The sequence below is a fragment of the Drosophila subpulchrella genome, unplaced genomic scaffold (assembly GCF_014743375.2).
Source record: "Drosophila subpulchrella strain 33 F10 #4 breed RU33 unplaced genomic scaffold, RU_Dsub_v1.1 Primary Assembly Seq20, whole genome shotgun sequence".
NCBI lineage: Eukaryota > Metazoa > Arthropoda > Insecta > Diptera > Drosophilidae > Drosophila > Drosophila subpulchrella.
Window position 1 is genome coordinate 1892501 of NW_023665530.1, and position 16884 is coordinate 1909384.

Consider the following 16884-nt stretch of genomic DNA (forward strand, 5'->3'; position numbering starts at 1 on the left):
CGACAGATCGACAGATCGACAGATCGACAGATCGACAGATCGACAGATCGACAGATCGACAGATCGACAGATCGACAGATCGACAGATCGACAGATCGACAGATCGACAGATCGACAGATCGACAGATCGACAGATCGACAGATCGACAGATCGACAGATCGACAGATCGACAGATCGACAGATCGACAGATCGACAGATCGACAGATCGACAGATCGACAGATCGACAGATCGACAGATCGACAGATCGACAGATCGACAGATCGACAGATCGACAGATCGACAGATCGACAGATCGACAGATCGACAGATCGACAGATCGACAGATCGACAGATCGACAGATCGACAGATCGACAGATCGACAGATCGACAGATCGACAGATCGACAGATCGACAGATCGACAGATCGACAGATCGACAGATCGACAGATCGACAGATCGACAGATCGACAGATCGACAGATCGACAGATTGACAGATCGACAGATTGACAGATCGACAGATCGACAGATCGACAGATCGACAGATCGACAGATCGACAGATCGACAGATCGACAGATCGACAGATCGACAGATCGACAGATCGACAGATCGACAGATCGACAGATCGACAGATCGACAGATCGACAGATCGACAGATCGACAGATCGACAGATGGACAGATGGACAGATGGACAGATGGACAGATGGACAGATCGACAGATCGACAGATCGACAGATCGACAGATCGACAGATCGACAGATCGACAGATCGACAGATCGACAGATCGACAGATCGACAGATGGACAGATCGACAGATCGACAGATCGACAGATCGACAGATCGACAGATCGACAGATCGACAGATCGACAGATCGACAGATCGACAGATCGACAGATCGACAGATCGACAGATCGAAAGATCGACAGATCGACAGATCGACAGATCGACAGATCGACAGATCGACAGATCGACAGATCGACAGATCGACAGATCGACAGATCGACAGATCGACAGATCGACAGATCGACAGATCGACAGATCGACAGATCGGCAGATCGACAGATCGACAGATCGACAGATCGACAGATCGACAGATCGACAGATCGACAGATCGACAGATCGACAGATCGACAGATCGACAGATCGACAGATCGACAGATCGACAGATCGACAGATCGACAGATCGACAGATCGACAGATCGACAGATCGACAGATCGACAGATCGACAGATCGACAGATCGACAGATCGACAGATCGACAGATCGACAGATCGACAGATCGACAGATCGACAGATGGACAGATGGACAGATGGACAGATGGACAGATGGACAGATCGACAGATCGACAGATCGACAGATCGACAGATCGACAGATCGACAGATCGACAGATCGACAGATCGACAGATCGACAGATCGACAGATCGACAGATCGACAGATCGACAGATCGACAGATCGACAGATCGACAGATCGACAGATCGACAGATCGACAGATCGACAGATCGACAGATCGACAGATCGACAGATCGACAGATCGACAGATCGACAGATCGACAGATCGACAGATCGAAAGATCGACAGATCGACAGATCGACAGATCGACAGATCGACAGATCGACAGATCGACAGATCGACAGATCGACAGATCGACAGATCGACAGATCGACAGATCGACAGATCGACAGATCGACAGATCGACAGATCGACAGATCGACAGATCGACAGATCGACAGATCGACAGATCGACAGATCGACAGATCGACAGATCGACAGATCGACAGATCGACAGATCGACAGATCGACAGATCGACAGATCGACAGATCGACAGATCGACAGATCGACAGATCGACAGATCGACAGATCGACAGATCGACAGATCGACAGATCGACAGATCGACAGATCGACAGATCGACAGATCGACAGATCGACAGATCGACAGATCGACAGATCGACAGATCGACAGATCGACAGATCGACAGATCGACAGATCGACAGATCGACAGATCGACAGATCGACAGATCGACAGATCGACAGATCGACAGATCGACAGATCGACAGATCGACAGATCGACAGATCGACAGATCGACAGATCGACAGATCGACAGATCGACAGATCGACAGATCGACAGATCGACAGATCGACAGATCGACAGATCGACAGATCGACAGATCGACAGATCGACAGATCGACAGATCGACAGATCGACAGATCGACAGACAGACAGACAGACAGACAGACAGACAGACAGACAGACAGACAGACAGACAAATAGACAGACAGACAGACAGACAGACAGACAGACAGACAGACAGACAGACAGACAGACAGACAGACAGACAGACAGACAGACAGACAGACAGACAGACAGACAGACAGACAGACAGACAGACAGACAGACAGACAGACAGACAGACAGACAGACAGACAGACAGACAGACAGACAGACAGACAGACAGACAGACAGACAGACAGACAGACAGACAGACAGACAGACAGACAGACAGACAGACAGACAGACAGACAGACAGACAGACAGACAGACAGACAGACAGACAGACAGACAGACAGACAGACAGACAGACAGACAGACAGACAGACAGACAGACAGACAGACAGACAGACAGACAGACAGACAGACAGACAGACAGACAGACAGACAGACAGACAGACAGACAGACAGACAGACAGACAGACAGACAGACAGACAGACAGACAGACAGACAGACAGACAGACAGACAGACAGACAGACAGACAGACAGACAGACAGACAGACAGACAGACAGACAGACAGACAGACAGACAGACAGACAGACAGACAGACAGACAGACAGACAGACAGACAGACAGACAGACAGACAGACAGACAGACAGACAGACAGACAGACAGACAGACAGACAGACAGACAGACAGACAGACAGACAGACAGACAGACAGACAGACAGACAGACAGACAGACAGACAGACAGACAGACAGACAGACAGACAGACAGACAGACAGACAGACAGACAGACAGACAGACAGACAGACAGACAGACAGACAGACAGACAGACAGACAGACAGACAGACAGACAGACAGACAGACAGACAGACAGACAGACAGACAGACAGACAGACAGACAGACAGACAGACAGACAGACAGACAGACAGACAGACAGACAGACAGACAGACAGACAGACAGACAGACAGACAGACAGACAGACAGACAGACAGACAGACAGACAGACAGACAGACAGACAGACAGACAGACAGACAGACAGACAGACAGACAGACAGACAGACAGACAGACAGACAGACAGACAGACAGACAGACAGACAGACAGACAGACAGACAGACAGACAGACAGACAGACAGACAGACAGACAGACAGACAGACAGACAGACAGACAGACAGACAGACAGACAGACAGACAGACAGACAGACAGACAGACAGACAGACAGACAGACAGACAGACAGACAGACAGACAGACAGACAGACAGACAGACAGACAGACAGACAGACAGACAGACAGACAGACAGACAGACAGACAGACAGACAGACAGACAGACAGACAGACAGACAGACAGACAGACAGACAGACAGACAGACAGACAGACAGACAGACAGACAGACAGACAGACAGACAGACAGACAGACAGACAGACAGACAGACAGACAGACAGACAGACAGACAGACAGACAGACAGACAGACAGACAGACAGACAGACAGACAGACAGACAGACAGACAGACAGACAGACAGACAGACAGACAGACAGACAGACAGACAGACAGACAGACAGACAGACAGACAGACAGACAGACAGACAGACAGACAGACAGACAGACAGACAGACAGACAGACAGACAGACAGACAGACAGACAGACAGACAGACAGACAGACAGACAGACAGACAGACAGACAGACAGACAGACAGACAGACAGACAGACAGACAGACAGACAGACAGACAGACAGACAGACAGACAGACAGACAGACAGACAGACAGACAGACAGACAGACAGACAGACAGACAGACAGACAGACAGACAGACAGACAGACAGACAGACAGACAGACAGACAGACAGACAGACAGACAGACAGACAGACAGACAGACAGACAGACAGACAGACAGACAGACAGACAGACAGACAGACAGACAGACAGACAGACAGACAGACAGACAGACAGACAGACAGACAGACAGACAGACAGACAGACAGACAGACAGACAGACAGACAGACAGACAGACAGACAGACAGACAGACAGACAGACAGACAGACAGACAGACAGACAGACAGACAGACAGACAGACAGACAGACAGACAGACAGACAGACAGACAGACAGACAGACAGACAGACAGACAGACAGACAGACAGACAGACAGACAGACAGACAGACAGACAGACAGACAGACAGACAGACAGACAGACAGACAGACAGACAGACAGACAGACAGACAGACAGACAGACAGACAGACAGACAGACAGACAGACAGACAGACAGACAGACAGACAGACAGACAGACAGACAGACAGACAGACAGACAGACAGACAGACAGACAGACAGACAGACAGACAGACAGACAGACAGACAGACAGACAGACAGACAGACAGACAGACAGACAGACAGACAGACAGACAGACAGACAGACAGACAGACAGACAGACAGACAGACAGACAGACAGACAGACAGACAGACAGACAGACAGACAGACAGACAGACAGACAGACAGACAGACAGACAGACAGACAGACAGACAGACAGACAGACAGACAGACAGACAGACAGACAGACAGACAGACAGACAGACAGACAGACAGACAGACAGACAGACAGACAGACAGACAGACAGACAGACAGACAGACAGACAGACAGACAGACAGACAGACAGACAGACAGACAGACAGACAGACAGACAGACAGACAGACAGACAGACAGACAGACAGACAGACAGACAGACAGACAGACAGACAGACAGACAGACAGACAGACAGACAGACAGACAGACAGACAGACAGACAGACAGACAGACAGACAGACAGACAGACAGACAGACAGACAGACAGACAGACAGACAGACAGACAGACAGACAGACAGACAGACAGACAGACAGACAGACAGACAGACAGACAGACAGACAGACAGACAGACAGACAGACAGACAGACAGACAGACAGACAGACAGACAGACAGACAGACAGACAGACAGACAGACAGACAGACAGACAGACAGACAGACAGACAGACAGACAGACAGACAGACAGACAGACAGACAGACAGACAGACAGACAGACAGACAGACAGACAGACAGACAGACAGACAGACAGACAGACAGACAGACAGACAGACAGACAGACAGACAGACAGACAGACAGACAGACAGACAGACAGACAGACAGACAGACAGACAGACAGACAGACAGACAGACAGACAGACAGACAGACAGACAGACAGACAGACAGACAGACAGACAGACAGACAGACAGACAGACAGACAGACAGACAGACAGACAGACAGACAGACAGACAGACAGACAGACAGACAGACAGACAGACAGACAGACAGACAGACAGACAGACAGACAGACAGACAGACAGACAGACAGACAGACAGACAGACAGACAGACAGACAGACAGACAGACAGACAGACAGACAGACAGACAGACAGACAGACAGACAGACAGACAGACAGACAGACAGACAGACAGACAGACAGACAGACAGACAGACAGACAGACAGACAGACAGACAGACAGACAGACAGACAGACAGACAGACAGACAGACAGACAGACAGACAGACAGACAGACAGACAGACAGACAGACAGACAGACAGACAGACAGACAGACAGACAGACAGACAGACAGACAGACAGACAGACAGACAGACAGACAGACAGACAGACAGACAGACAGACAGACAGACAGACAGACAGACAGACAGACAGACAGACAGACAGACAGACAGACAGACAGACAGACAGACAGACAGACAGACAGACAGACAGACAGACAGACAGACAGACAGACAGACAGACAGACAGACAGACAGACAGACAGACAGACAGACAGACAGACAGACAGACAGACAGACAGACAGACAGACAGACAGACAGACAGACAGACAGACAGACAGACAGACAGACAGACAGACAGACAGACAGACAGACAGACAGACAGACAGACAGACAGACAGACAGACAGACAGACAGACAGACAGACAGACAGACAGACAGACAGACAGACAGACAGACAGACAGACAGACAGACAGACAGACAGACAGACAGACAGACAGACAGACAGACAGACAGACAGACAGACAGACAGACAGACAGACAGACAGACAGACAGACAGACAGACAGACAGACAGACAGACAGACAGACAGACAGACAGACAGACAGACAGACAGACAGACAGACAGACAGACAGACAGACAGACAGACAGACAGACAGACAGACAGACAGACAGACAGACAGACAGACAGACAGACAGACAGACAGACAGACAGACAGACAGACAGACAGACAGACAGACAGACAGACAGACAGACAGACAGACAGACAGACAGACAGACAGACAGACAGACAGACAGACAGACAGACAGACAGACAGACAGACAGATAGACAGACAGACAGACAGACAGACAGACAGACAGACAGACAGACAGACAGACAGACAGACAGACAGACAGACAGACAGACAGACAGACAGACAGACAGACAGACAGACAGACAGACAGACAGACAGACAGACAGACAGACAGACAGACAGACAGACAGACAGACAGACAGACAGACAGACAGACAGACAGACAGACAGACAGACAGACAGACAGACAGACAGACAGACAGACAGACAGACAGACAGACAGACAGACAGACAGACAGACAGACAGACAGACAGACAGACAGACAGACAGACAGACAGACAGACAGACAGACAGACAGACAGACAGACAGTATCCTACATTATAAGCCAATTATTTTGATACAAAAAACGTATAATGCAAAAAGAAATTTAAAATTAAGATGTGCTAGATCTTTAACATAAGGGGGAATGTGCTGACGTGAGAAGTGGAGTAGGTCAAAAACAGTGACATATCTTTCGACGGACAACCTTGACAATAGGGGATCGTATTGAACGGCCGCGATGATCCATTTGGCACACGAATATGTGAAAGGGATTAAATATGGCCGAAACACAGCCCGATCATATTGCGATCAAGCGCCAGCTAAGCTTTTTCAACACTCTCCTAAATATCGATATTGTTATCGATCGCAGCTGTGTAGTCCGCTGCTCGGTCAGTTGTGTCGAAGTGCCCCTTCGAACACTGTGTGTTTTCCCAACCCTGGTGCGGGCGCGATTAACTTAAATTCAAATCTTAGTTTTTAACAATCTTAAATTGCCTTCGTGGCCGCTGCCCGAATATCGTGTGAGGGGGTGGGTCTCACACATTCCTTAGTTATGAAAAACCAACCTAATTAGATTTTATTGATATTGTCTTATTTTAAGAACATTAGTTCTTGACTCATTTTTCAATTTAAGAACAGTTTTCTTAATTCAAGACTGATCACGGCTAATCATATATGTTTAGTGGGTTACAATTTACACACAGTCTTTGCAGAGAAAATGTTATATTACTTACCTTAACAACGCTGTGAACTGCTTGTGAATATAACATACTCACTTCAACAGGATCTTGTGATAATTCATGAGTTGATTTGAATAGTCTTTTTTTGAAAACAAAACGATTTTCTCCTGAGGAAGATCCATTTGCTTGGCATTTTAAGGTAGTACTCGAAGTCTGATTTAGTTCCCATGCTGATATTATGTCATACAAGTAATCATAACTTTTTATATGTTCTTCACCGTCTGGTCGAGACTGATATATTGCCCATCCATCAATTGTAGTTAAGTTTAGCTTATCAGCGAGTTTCTGCACAGCATCGCCAGCAGTGTCGGTTGGGTGAACATCAATAGCTTTCGTGCGTGCATCCAAAAAAAAAAATCTGCATACAATTGTTCCCAGGCGTCTCATAGCCTGAAAAATAGAATGTTAATATTATTAGAATACATATTTTAAATTTTTGAATACCCTTTTCTTATAAAGTTAAAGAGTATATTTTATCTGACAAAAAGTATGTAATAGGTAGAAGAACCGTTTCTTACTCTATAAAGAATATATTTTTGATTAGGACCACTAGTTTGTCGATCTATCTATGCCTGGCTGTCCGTATTAACGCTATAACCCGGAAATTTATAAGAGATAGAAAGCTGGGTGCTCCTGCGCTCAGTACGTTTGCTTTTCCGATATGACAAGTCCAATCTAGTGCGCAAAAGCTCCCAATGCATGCCAAATATGTATCGGATCAAACCTAAAATTAGAAATTTTTGAGGCGCATAGTCGATAGCAGTCGCTATGGTGCATACATTTTTAAAACCAGAAAGTTAAAAATTGACATGTAGATTATACTAGCCGTTTAATAGAGTTGCTTTCCTAACTTGTTTTCAACTTAGCAGAAAAATCCAGTTGTTTTTAAATAAATTTTAAGTCTGGAGCTACAAGTATGTGTCACGATCCAGTTCCGATGGGGAAGCATTTAACAGCAACTGTGTGGCAACTCCGAAGCCAGTTGGCGAGTAGTTGTGGAACGAGATGAACACGAGCAACGTCAGCTCCGCGAGAACGACATATCGCAACGTACAAATTTCATAAGATATATATATCCATTCATATTTTGTAATCCATTGGTTTATCATTAAAAGACTATAATTAATACTACGAGTTAGTGTAATTATTCACCGTAAGTCGCGCTATCTATTCGCCTTATTCCTGACAAACCAGCAGCGACTCACACATTCCCCTATACAACGCCTAAGTATTGGAATTCTGTGACATTCTCAGAAGTGGGATAGTGCGCAATATGTGAAGTCGAGCAAAATTTAATGGACACAACGTAATGCGAAATCAATACACAATGCCGGGAAAGAACTATTTGACTAAGAAAGCCCTACAACATAAGTGCAAAGAAGCGGGACTCTCGACATCGGGAAACCGCGAAGACATGCTAAAAAGACTGAACTCCCAAAACAGCGACGATGAATATATAAGTGCAGAAAACCAATCACTTCAAAAGAAGGTTGTGGAGCTAGAGAAAACGGTCCGAGAGCTTCAGGAGAGATCTTTTCAACCCTCCATAATATCATCACCAATCGAAAAATCTGCAACAGTAAACGAAGTTCAGCCACCCAACGGTAGCTATTCAACGAGTCAGAGGCATGATGAAAAACGGCAACAACAAGAAATCGACCTACGATCCAGCGAGATGCATGTGCAAAAATTAACGAATATCCCAAACGTAAACTTGGCAACACCTCAATCACAGCAGAACGATAACTACCCAACTCAACAACACAACATGCACTTTGCTACGTCACAGCAGAACGATAACTACCCAACTCAAGTACACAACATGCACTTTGCTACGTCACAGCGAAATGTTATCCACCCGACTCAGCCACACACCGTGCACTTTTCTACGTCACAGAAATTTGCAGACTGTGCTACATCACAGCCAAACGTAAACATCCCGGTCACTGACTCAAACTTTGGAAATTTTGTAACTTCGGGAAACGATTATAATCAATACAGTACTTTTCCAATACATCAACCGATGTATAACGAGTATCCGTATGCTCGAGCTGGCTACTTGGATAACAGGATCCCTACTGGCAATGAAAACCTTAATCCCTCCTATGGAAACATCAGTGATATTGTCGCGCTGCTTCCGGAATTCAGTCCATCGTCTGGTAAATCCTTGAACTCACATCAATTTGTAAAGCGTGTTAACTCCCTTCGTAACGCTTATCGTTGGGATGATCGTAAGGTAATATTTGCAGTCCAACAAAAGATGTTTGGTGCTGCTCGTTATTGGGTAGACTCTACGGATCAAATATTTCAAACATGGCCCCAGTTTACTGCAAGATTTTTAAATGACTTTCCATGTTTTAGCAATCCGGCAGACGTTCACCTTAAGATGTCAAAAACGCATAGAGATTCCACCGAGTCACCGTCAGATTATTTCTACAAGATGCTAGCCTTAGGTAAAAAGGGTGAGCTACCGGATTCAGCCATTTGCACACACATTATCAACGGGATTAACGACTACGATCTAAAGCAAAAGGTATCCAACAGTTATGTTTCGTGTAACGAACTTCTACGCGATATTCTTGCATACTCAGCGCATAATATCATAAAGCATAACGCCAGTCAAATGTTAAACAAACGGGATCTTAATGTCAGCCTTCATAAGCCGAATGCATCCTTGGTTACAAAACGTCCTTTTAACGATAAAGTCGAAGTATCGGTTAAATGCTACAATTGTCACACGATTCTGCCAGCTGCCCCGATAGCACAAAAACCGGTACAAAAATCAATAAAATTGACTTTGATTCTGATTCGGAGATCTCCAAATTGATCTCGGTAAACGGAAATGAAACCGTCGCATTCGTAGATCCAGGCAGTACGCGAACGCTAATTCGTAAGTCATTCGCCGAAAACGTAGGTGTTCTACAACGGTGTGCTGTTACTCTGAACGGATTTGGTGGTGGGAAATTCCTTTGCACACAGAAACTTTTCGTGAAAATTGTGATTGACGATTCTGATTACGAAGTTGAAGTTTTGGTCGTAGAAGATAAACTAATAACCGAAAATGTACTTTTGGGTAAGGATATCCTTTGTCGCGATGGAAACAAATTGATCATCCTCGGTAACGAGTGTTACGTAGAGAATATTCGAAAAATTCAAACAAGCCAAGAGCCTTCCTCAGTTGAGAACGAACTCATAAACGGATTGATATTGGAAAACGCTTCTTGCTTTGCGGAGAAAGCTAACGAGCTCGGCAAATGTTCTCTAACCAAAATGGAAATAACTTTAACTTCAAACGTTCCGTGCTACACTAAGCCCTACCGTACGCCTTTTGCACTTAGACCTGTCGTCGGTAATATTATCTCCGAGTTACTCGATAGTGATATCATTCGTCCTTCGGACTCTCCATATGCATCTGGAATTGTCGTCGTTAAAAAACAGAATGGTGAACATCGTCTTTGCGTCGACTACCGACGTCTCAACAGTATAACCGTCAAAATTCCGTTCCCAATGCCAAATCTGGAGGAACAATTTGCCCAATTAGCCGGGAATGCCTATTTTTCTCAACTGGACTTGCGTATGGGATATCATCAAGTCGAGGTTTGCGAATCATCCAAACAATTCACAGCATTTGTAACTTCAGACGGCCACTACGAATATAACAGGATGCCGTTCGGTCTCGTCAATGCCCCAGCAGTTTTTCAAGCGGTCATGAACAAAATAGTCAAACGCATGGAGCCAGGTGAGGTACTTGCATATTTAGATGACGTCATAGTCCCCAGCAAAACGTTTGATGAGGGTATCCAACGACTTGAAAAATTCTTTCGAATTCTTAAAGAGAGCGGCTTAACACTTCGCTATGACAAATGCAAGTTTCTTCAATCAGAAATAAGTTTCTTGGGCCATATTATCAACAAAGATGGTATCACTCCTGGCGAAAACAAGGTGAGCGCTATTAAAAACTTCAAAGTCCCCAATAACGTAAAGGATGTCAGACGATTTTTGGGTCTAACGGGATTCTTTCGAAAGTTTGTTGAAAACTACTCCTTAATAACAAGACCCCTTACACGATTGTTGCGTAAATCAGACCAAAACAGTTTTGATTGGGGAAATGACCAGCAACGGGCTTTTAACGAGCTAATCGACAAATTGTGCTGTGTTCCTGTTCTGGTTCTGTATGATTTTGCAGCACATCATGAGGTACATACAGATGCTTGTGCGATCGGACTAGCAGGAGTCCTATTGCAATCTGAAGACAAAACGAATTGGCGACCTGTCTGCTATTTTAGTAGGCACTGTACTGACGCGGAAAGTAGATACCACAGCTATGAACTCGAGACGTTGGCCGTCGTAGAAACACTACAAAGGTTTAGGGTGTATATTCTAGGAAAATCCTTCCGACTCGTTACTGATTGTTCCGCCATCGCTAAAGTAAAACTCAATAAAGAATTAATCCCGCAAGTCGCACGTTGGTGGCTTAAAATACTGGACTACGACTGCGAATTTATTCATCGTGATGCCAGTAAAATGGCCCATGTGGATGCCATGAGCCGCGCTCCCGATTGGCCTCCTGGAAATTCCTTACAGGAAGTAGTGCGCACCATAATTACGGACGTTGATGACTGGTTGTTAACTATGCAGCTTCAGGATGAGGCCCTTGTTCAAATATTTGCTGTATTAAAAGGACATCGTACCGGAAATCAGCTAAAGCAACTTCAAGCTGATTACGTAATCAAAAATCACCGTCTATATCGCAAGGTCGAAAAAGGAATAGCTTTCGTTGTACCAAAGAACGTGAGGTGGCGCATTGTTAAGATGTGTCATGATGATTTTGGACATTTCGGTCTTGACAAAACAATCGGACGAATTCAACAAAAATTCTGGTTCCCAAGAATGCGGAAATACGTGAAAGAATATATCTCAACATGCATTCAATGCTGCTACTACAAATCCAAAGGAGGCAAGCCCGAAGGTTGCATGCATTATAAAGACACCGATCCAGTACCATTTCGCAGGCTACACGTTGATCATTTGGGACTGTTTGTTCGAAGCAAACGCGGAAATACCCATATACTAGCCATCTCCGATCCCTTCAGTAAATTTCTGATTGTAAAGGCAGTTAAAAACACAAAAACCCTTCCAGTGCTGAACATTTTAAATGAAAGTTCTAGCTACTTCGGTCTGCCAAAGATAATAATATCCGATCGTGGAACAGCGTTTACCTCGAAACAATTTGAAGAGTACTGTAAGCACAACCAGATTCAACACATTAAAAACGCTGTGCGAACACCTCGTGCAAATGGACAAGTCGAGCGAGCAAACCAAACTATTCTCAACTATGTACGCGCCATGAACGAAAACCCGAAGGATTGGGATCTTACTTTACACAATCTTCAGTGGAGTGTAAACTCTCAAAAGAACGAAACATCAGGATTCAGCCCAATTGATTTGGTGTTTAACTTTAATCCTATTGACGTCATCCAGAATCATCTCACGGCAGCTATACACGCCGATTTGGGAACAGATGAGAAGGAATCTGTCATCGACAACAGAAACCAAGCGCTCGTCAATATTGCAAGCGAGCGAGCTAAATGGAAAGAACGGTTTGACACGAAACACGCTAACCCTTCTATCTACTCCACAGGTAATCTTGTAGTCGTTGAAAACGAACCAGCTGCTACAGGCGAGTCGCGAAAGCTCGAACCACGTTACCGAGGACCCTATATCGTCGTCAAGGTCCTTGGAAATGATCGTTATGTAATCGAAGACATCCCAGGTATTCAGATTACAGGACGTAAATACTGTTCTGTCTATTCCTCCGACAAAATCAAGCCGTGGTGCTCCAACATCCCCGAGCTGGATGTTCCCGACGATGACGATGATCGAATCGAGGACGATCCGAATGCAGGATTGGCCGAGCTGTCACGATCCAGTTCCGATGGGGAAGCATTTAACAGCAACTGTGTGGCAACTCCGAGGCCAGTTGGCGAGTAGTTGTGGAACGAGATGAACACGAGCAACGTCAGCTCCGAGAGAACGACATATCGCAACGTACAAATTTCATAAGATATATATATCCATTCATATTTTGTAATCCATTGGTTTATCATTAAAAGACTATAACTAATACTACGAGTTAGTGTAATTATTCACCGTAAGTCGCGCTATCTATTCGCCTTATTCCTGACAAACCAGCAGCGACTCACACATTCCCCTATACAACGCCTAAGTATTTCAATTCTGTGACATATGTGTATAACCAACGGCAAAATCCCAGTAAAAAACATTTTGGGAAAGTTAAAGTTGTGTGAGTTGTACTGCTAATCTGTTAATAAACTTAGGAGTACATCTTACAATTTTAAACAAAAATTGAGTGGGTAGAATTTTTCTTTTACGAATAAAACCAGCCTACATAATAAAATCGTCAATATGCTATGCGAGATCATAGGTATATTTAGATAACGTCATATTTAAAAGAAGGAAGAAAGCTATAGTCGAGTACCTCGACTATCAGATACCCGATATTCAGCTAAAGAGACCAAAGGGAAATGGAGATATGCAAGCAGCAAAGCGAGATTGAAATGCGCCACCTACCCGCGATATCAATATATGGTTATGTGGGTGGAAGACAGATTTAAGCGACATGGTCATGGCTAGCGTCATGGTTAGAGTGAGCGTGTCAAACTTTTTTTTGGCTCAATTATAACGGGTATAATTACTAGCTTACATGCTTTGCCGAAAAGGAAGTAAATCGTTGATTATATCCGTTACTCGTAGGGTAAAAGGGTATACTAGATTCGTCGAAAATTATGTAACAGGTAGAAGGAGCGTCTCCGACCCTATAGAGCTTATATATTCTTGATCCGGATCACTAGCCGAGTCGATCTAGCCATGTCCGTCTGTCCGTCTAAACTATAAGAAACTGAAATGTATTAGACTTGTCAATACCTATCGATTGATCCAAACAAAAGTTTGCCACGTCCATAAACCGCCATAGCCTGTGGCGCCCACCATTTTCATGCTAGAAAAAACATTTTAACTGAAATGTATTAGTCTCGTCAATCTTGCTTTGTTGCTGGCATATCGCCATTTCCCTTTGGACCCTTAAGCAAAGTAGCTGGTATCCGATAGTCGAAGTACTCGACTATAGCGTTCTTCCTTGTTATACCCGTTACTCGTAGAGTAAAAGAGGTAGTTGAATTGGAAAAGCAAACTTATTTTAACGAAGAATGATCTAAAACTGTTGCTTACTACTAATAATTTTGATATTATTCATGGATAAAATAGATCATTTTTAATATGTTCTTATATAGGGATTGATTTAAAAAGCTTATGTGTGTCTATTATTATTATTTTTACTTTAACTTAAAGATTTGTTTTCCTTTTTATTTTTATTTTACTTAAAGTATTCTGTAATTATACCCGTTACTCTTAGAGTAAAAGGGTATACTAGATTCGTCGGAAAGTATGTAACAGGTAGAAGAAACCTTTTCCGACTTTAAAGTATATACATTCTTGATCAGGAGCACTAGCTGATTTAGCCATGCCAATCTGTCTGTCCGTCCGAATGAACGCCGAGATCTCGGAAACTATAAAAGCTTATTTTTGGGATTTGGCATGCAGTTTCTTGACGTTCTGGGTCAGTGGAAGTTTATTTCAGCAGGTTGCCACGCCCGCGTTAAGACCTGTCTAGCGCCGATATTCTTAAGAATTTTATAAATGTCTAAATGCAATCTTTTTTAATTATCAATATCTATTGTAGTGTAAAGACATCTTTGATTTGTTTAATATTCTTTATTTTAAATCTGGAGCAGCATTAGTGCCGCTACCAACGTCCAGTTGTTTCTGATTTTACATTTTTCCTTAGGTTCTAAGTAAGCCTAACTCTCGTAGCTGCGCTGCCCACAGTTGGACGGCAGAGAGACGCTCATTTCAATCTCGCTTTGCTGCTTTCATATCTCCATTTCCCTTTGGTCCCTGTAGCTAAGTAACGGGTATCTGATAGTCGAGGTACTCGACTATAGCGTTCTTCCTGTTTTTGTATTATCATTATTATACCCGTTACTCGTAGAGTAAAAGTGTATACTAGATTCGTCAGAAAGTATGTAACCGGCAGAAGGAAGCGTTTCCGACCCCATAAAGTATATATATTCTTGATCAGGATCACTAGCCGAGTCGATCTAGCCATGTCCGTCTGTCCGTCTGACCGTCTGTCCGTCTATAAGAGCTACAATACTGGGATTAGGCGTGCAGATTCGTGAGATTCCTGCGCAGCGCAAGTTTGTTTCAGCAGATTGCCACGCCCACTCTAACGCCCACAAACCGCCCAAAACTGTGGCTCCTACAGTTCTGATGCTAGAATAAAGATTTTAGCTGAAATGTATTGTTCTCATCAACACCAAAAAGTTTGCCACGCCCACTTTAGTGCCCAAAAGCCGCCACCAAACTTCAAAAAATCGTAAATATGAACGTGGATATCTCGGAAACTATCAAAGATAGAGAATTGGGATTTCAGATTTAGATTCCGTAGCTTTGTTCGCAGCGCAAGTTTCTAACGCGAATATGCCACGCCCACTCTAACGCCCACAAACCGCCCAAACCTGTGGCGCCCACAATTTGTATGCTAGATAAGAAATTTTAATTTTCGTCAATACCTATCGATTGATCAAAAAAATATTTGACACGCCCAATATCTCACGCTCAATATCTTATTGCCCATTTGATTAAAATATCTATTGAAACATGTTCAAAGATATTTTCCCACGGTGCCATTTTGAGTTGGCTGATTTTGTTTATTCCGGCTTGCATTTCAAGCCTTTGGACAAATTTACCTAAGTTTAGGATTCCATTGGTATATAAATCGCTAACATCATAATATGCAGTAATTTTTCTACCATGTTTAAATAAACATAGCATATCTTTTACATGCAAGGTCACTACTTTACGTACTTCGTCAATGTTTATGACTTCATATACGTTGGGCTTAGAAGCTTTCTCTATAGATTCCGTAGGCCATTTATTTCTTTTTTTTCCGCGCGGATTTTCTGTCTATTTTGATACCTAGTAGTGACTTTAATTATATTTCCAGTAATGTTTTGTAGATCTTTAATGGTTGTTCTTGATAACGCATCAGCTACATAATTGTCTTTTCCCTTTAGGTATTCAACCGTGAAATCATACTCTTCTAATTCTAGCCTCATACGTGTCAGTTTAGAACTTGGATTTATCA

At 44.1% G+C, this 16884-nt stretch overlaps 1 protein-coding gene across 1 annotated transcript in view; it reads right to left on the minus strand.

Moving 5' to 3' along the window:
* LOC119559301 (kinesin-like protein KIN-14I) overlaps positions 1 to 16884 on the minus strand; it is a 163295-nt gene that overhangs the window by 92226 nt on the left and 54185 nt on the right. Inside the window, exon 2 of the mRNA XM_037872380.1 lies at positions 7653 to 8048. Within this exon, the coding sequence (XP_037728308.1) occupies positions 7653 to 8048 (396 nt within the window). The remainder of the gene's footprint in view (positions 1 to 7652; positions 8049 to 16884) is intronic.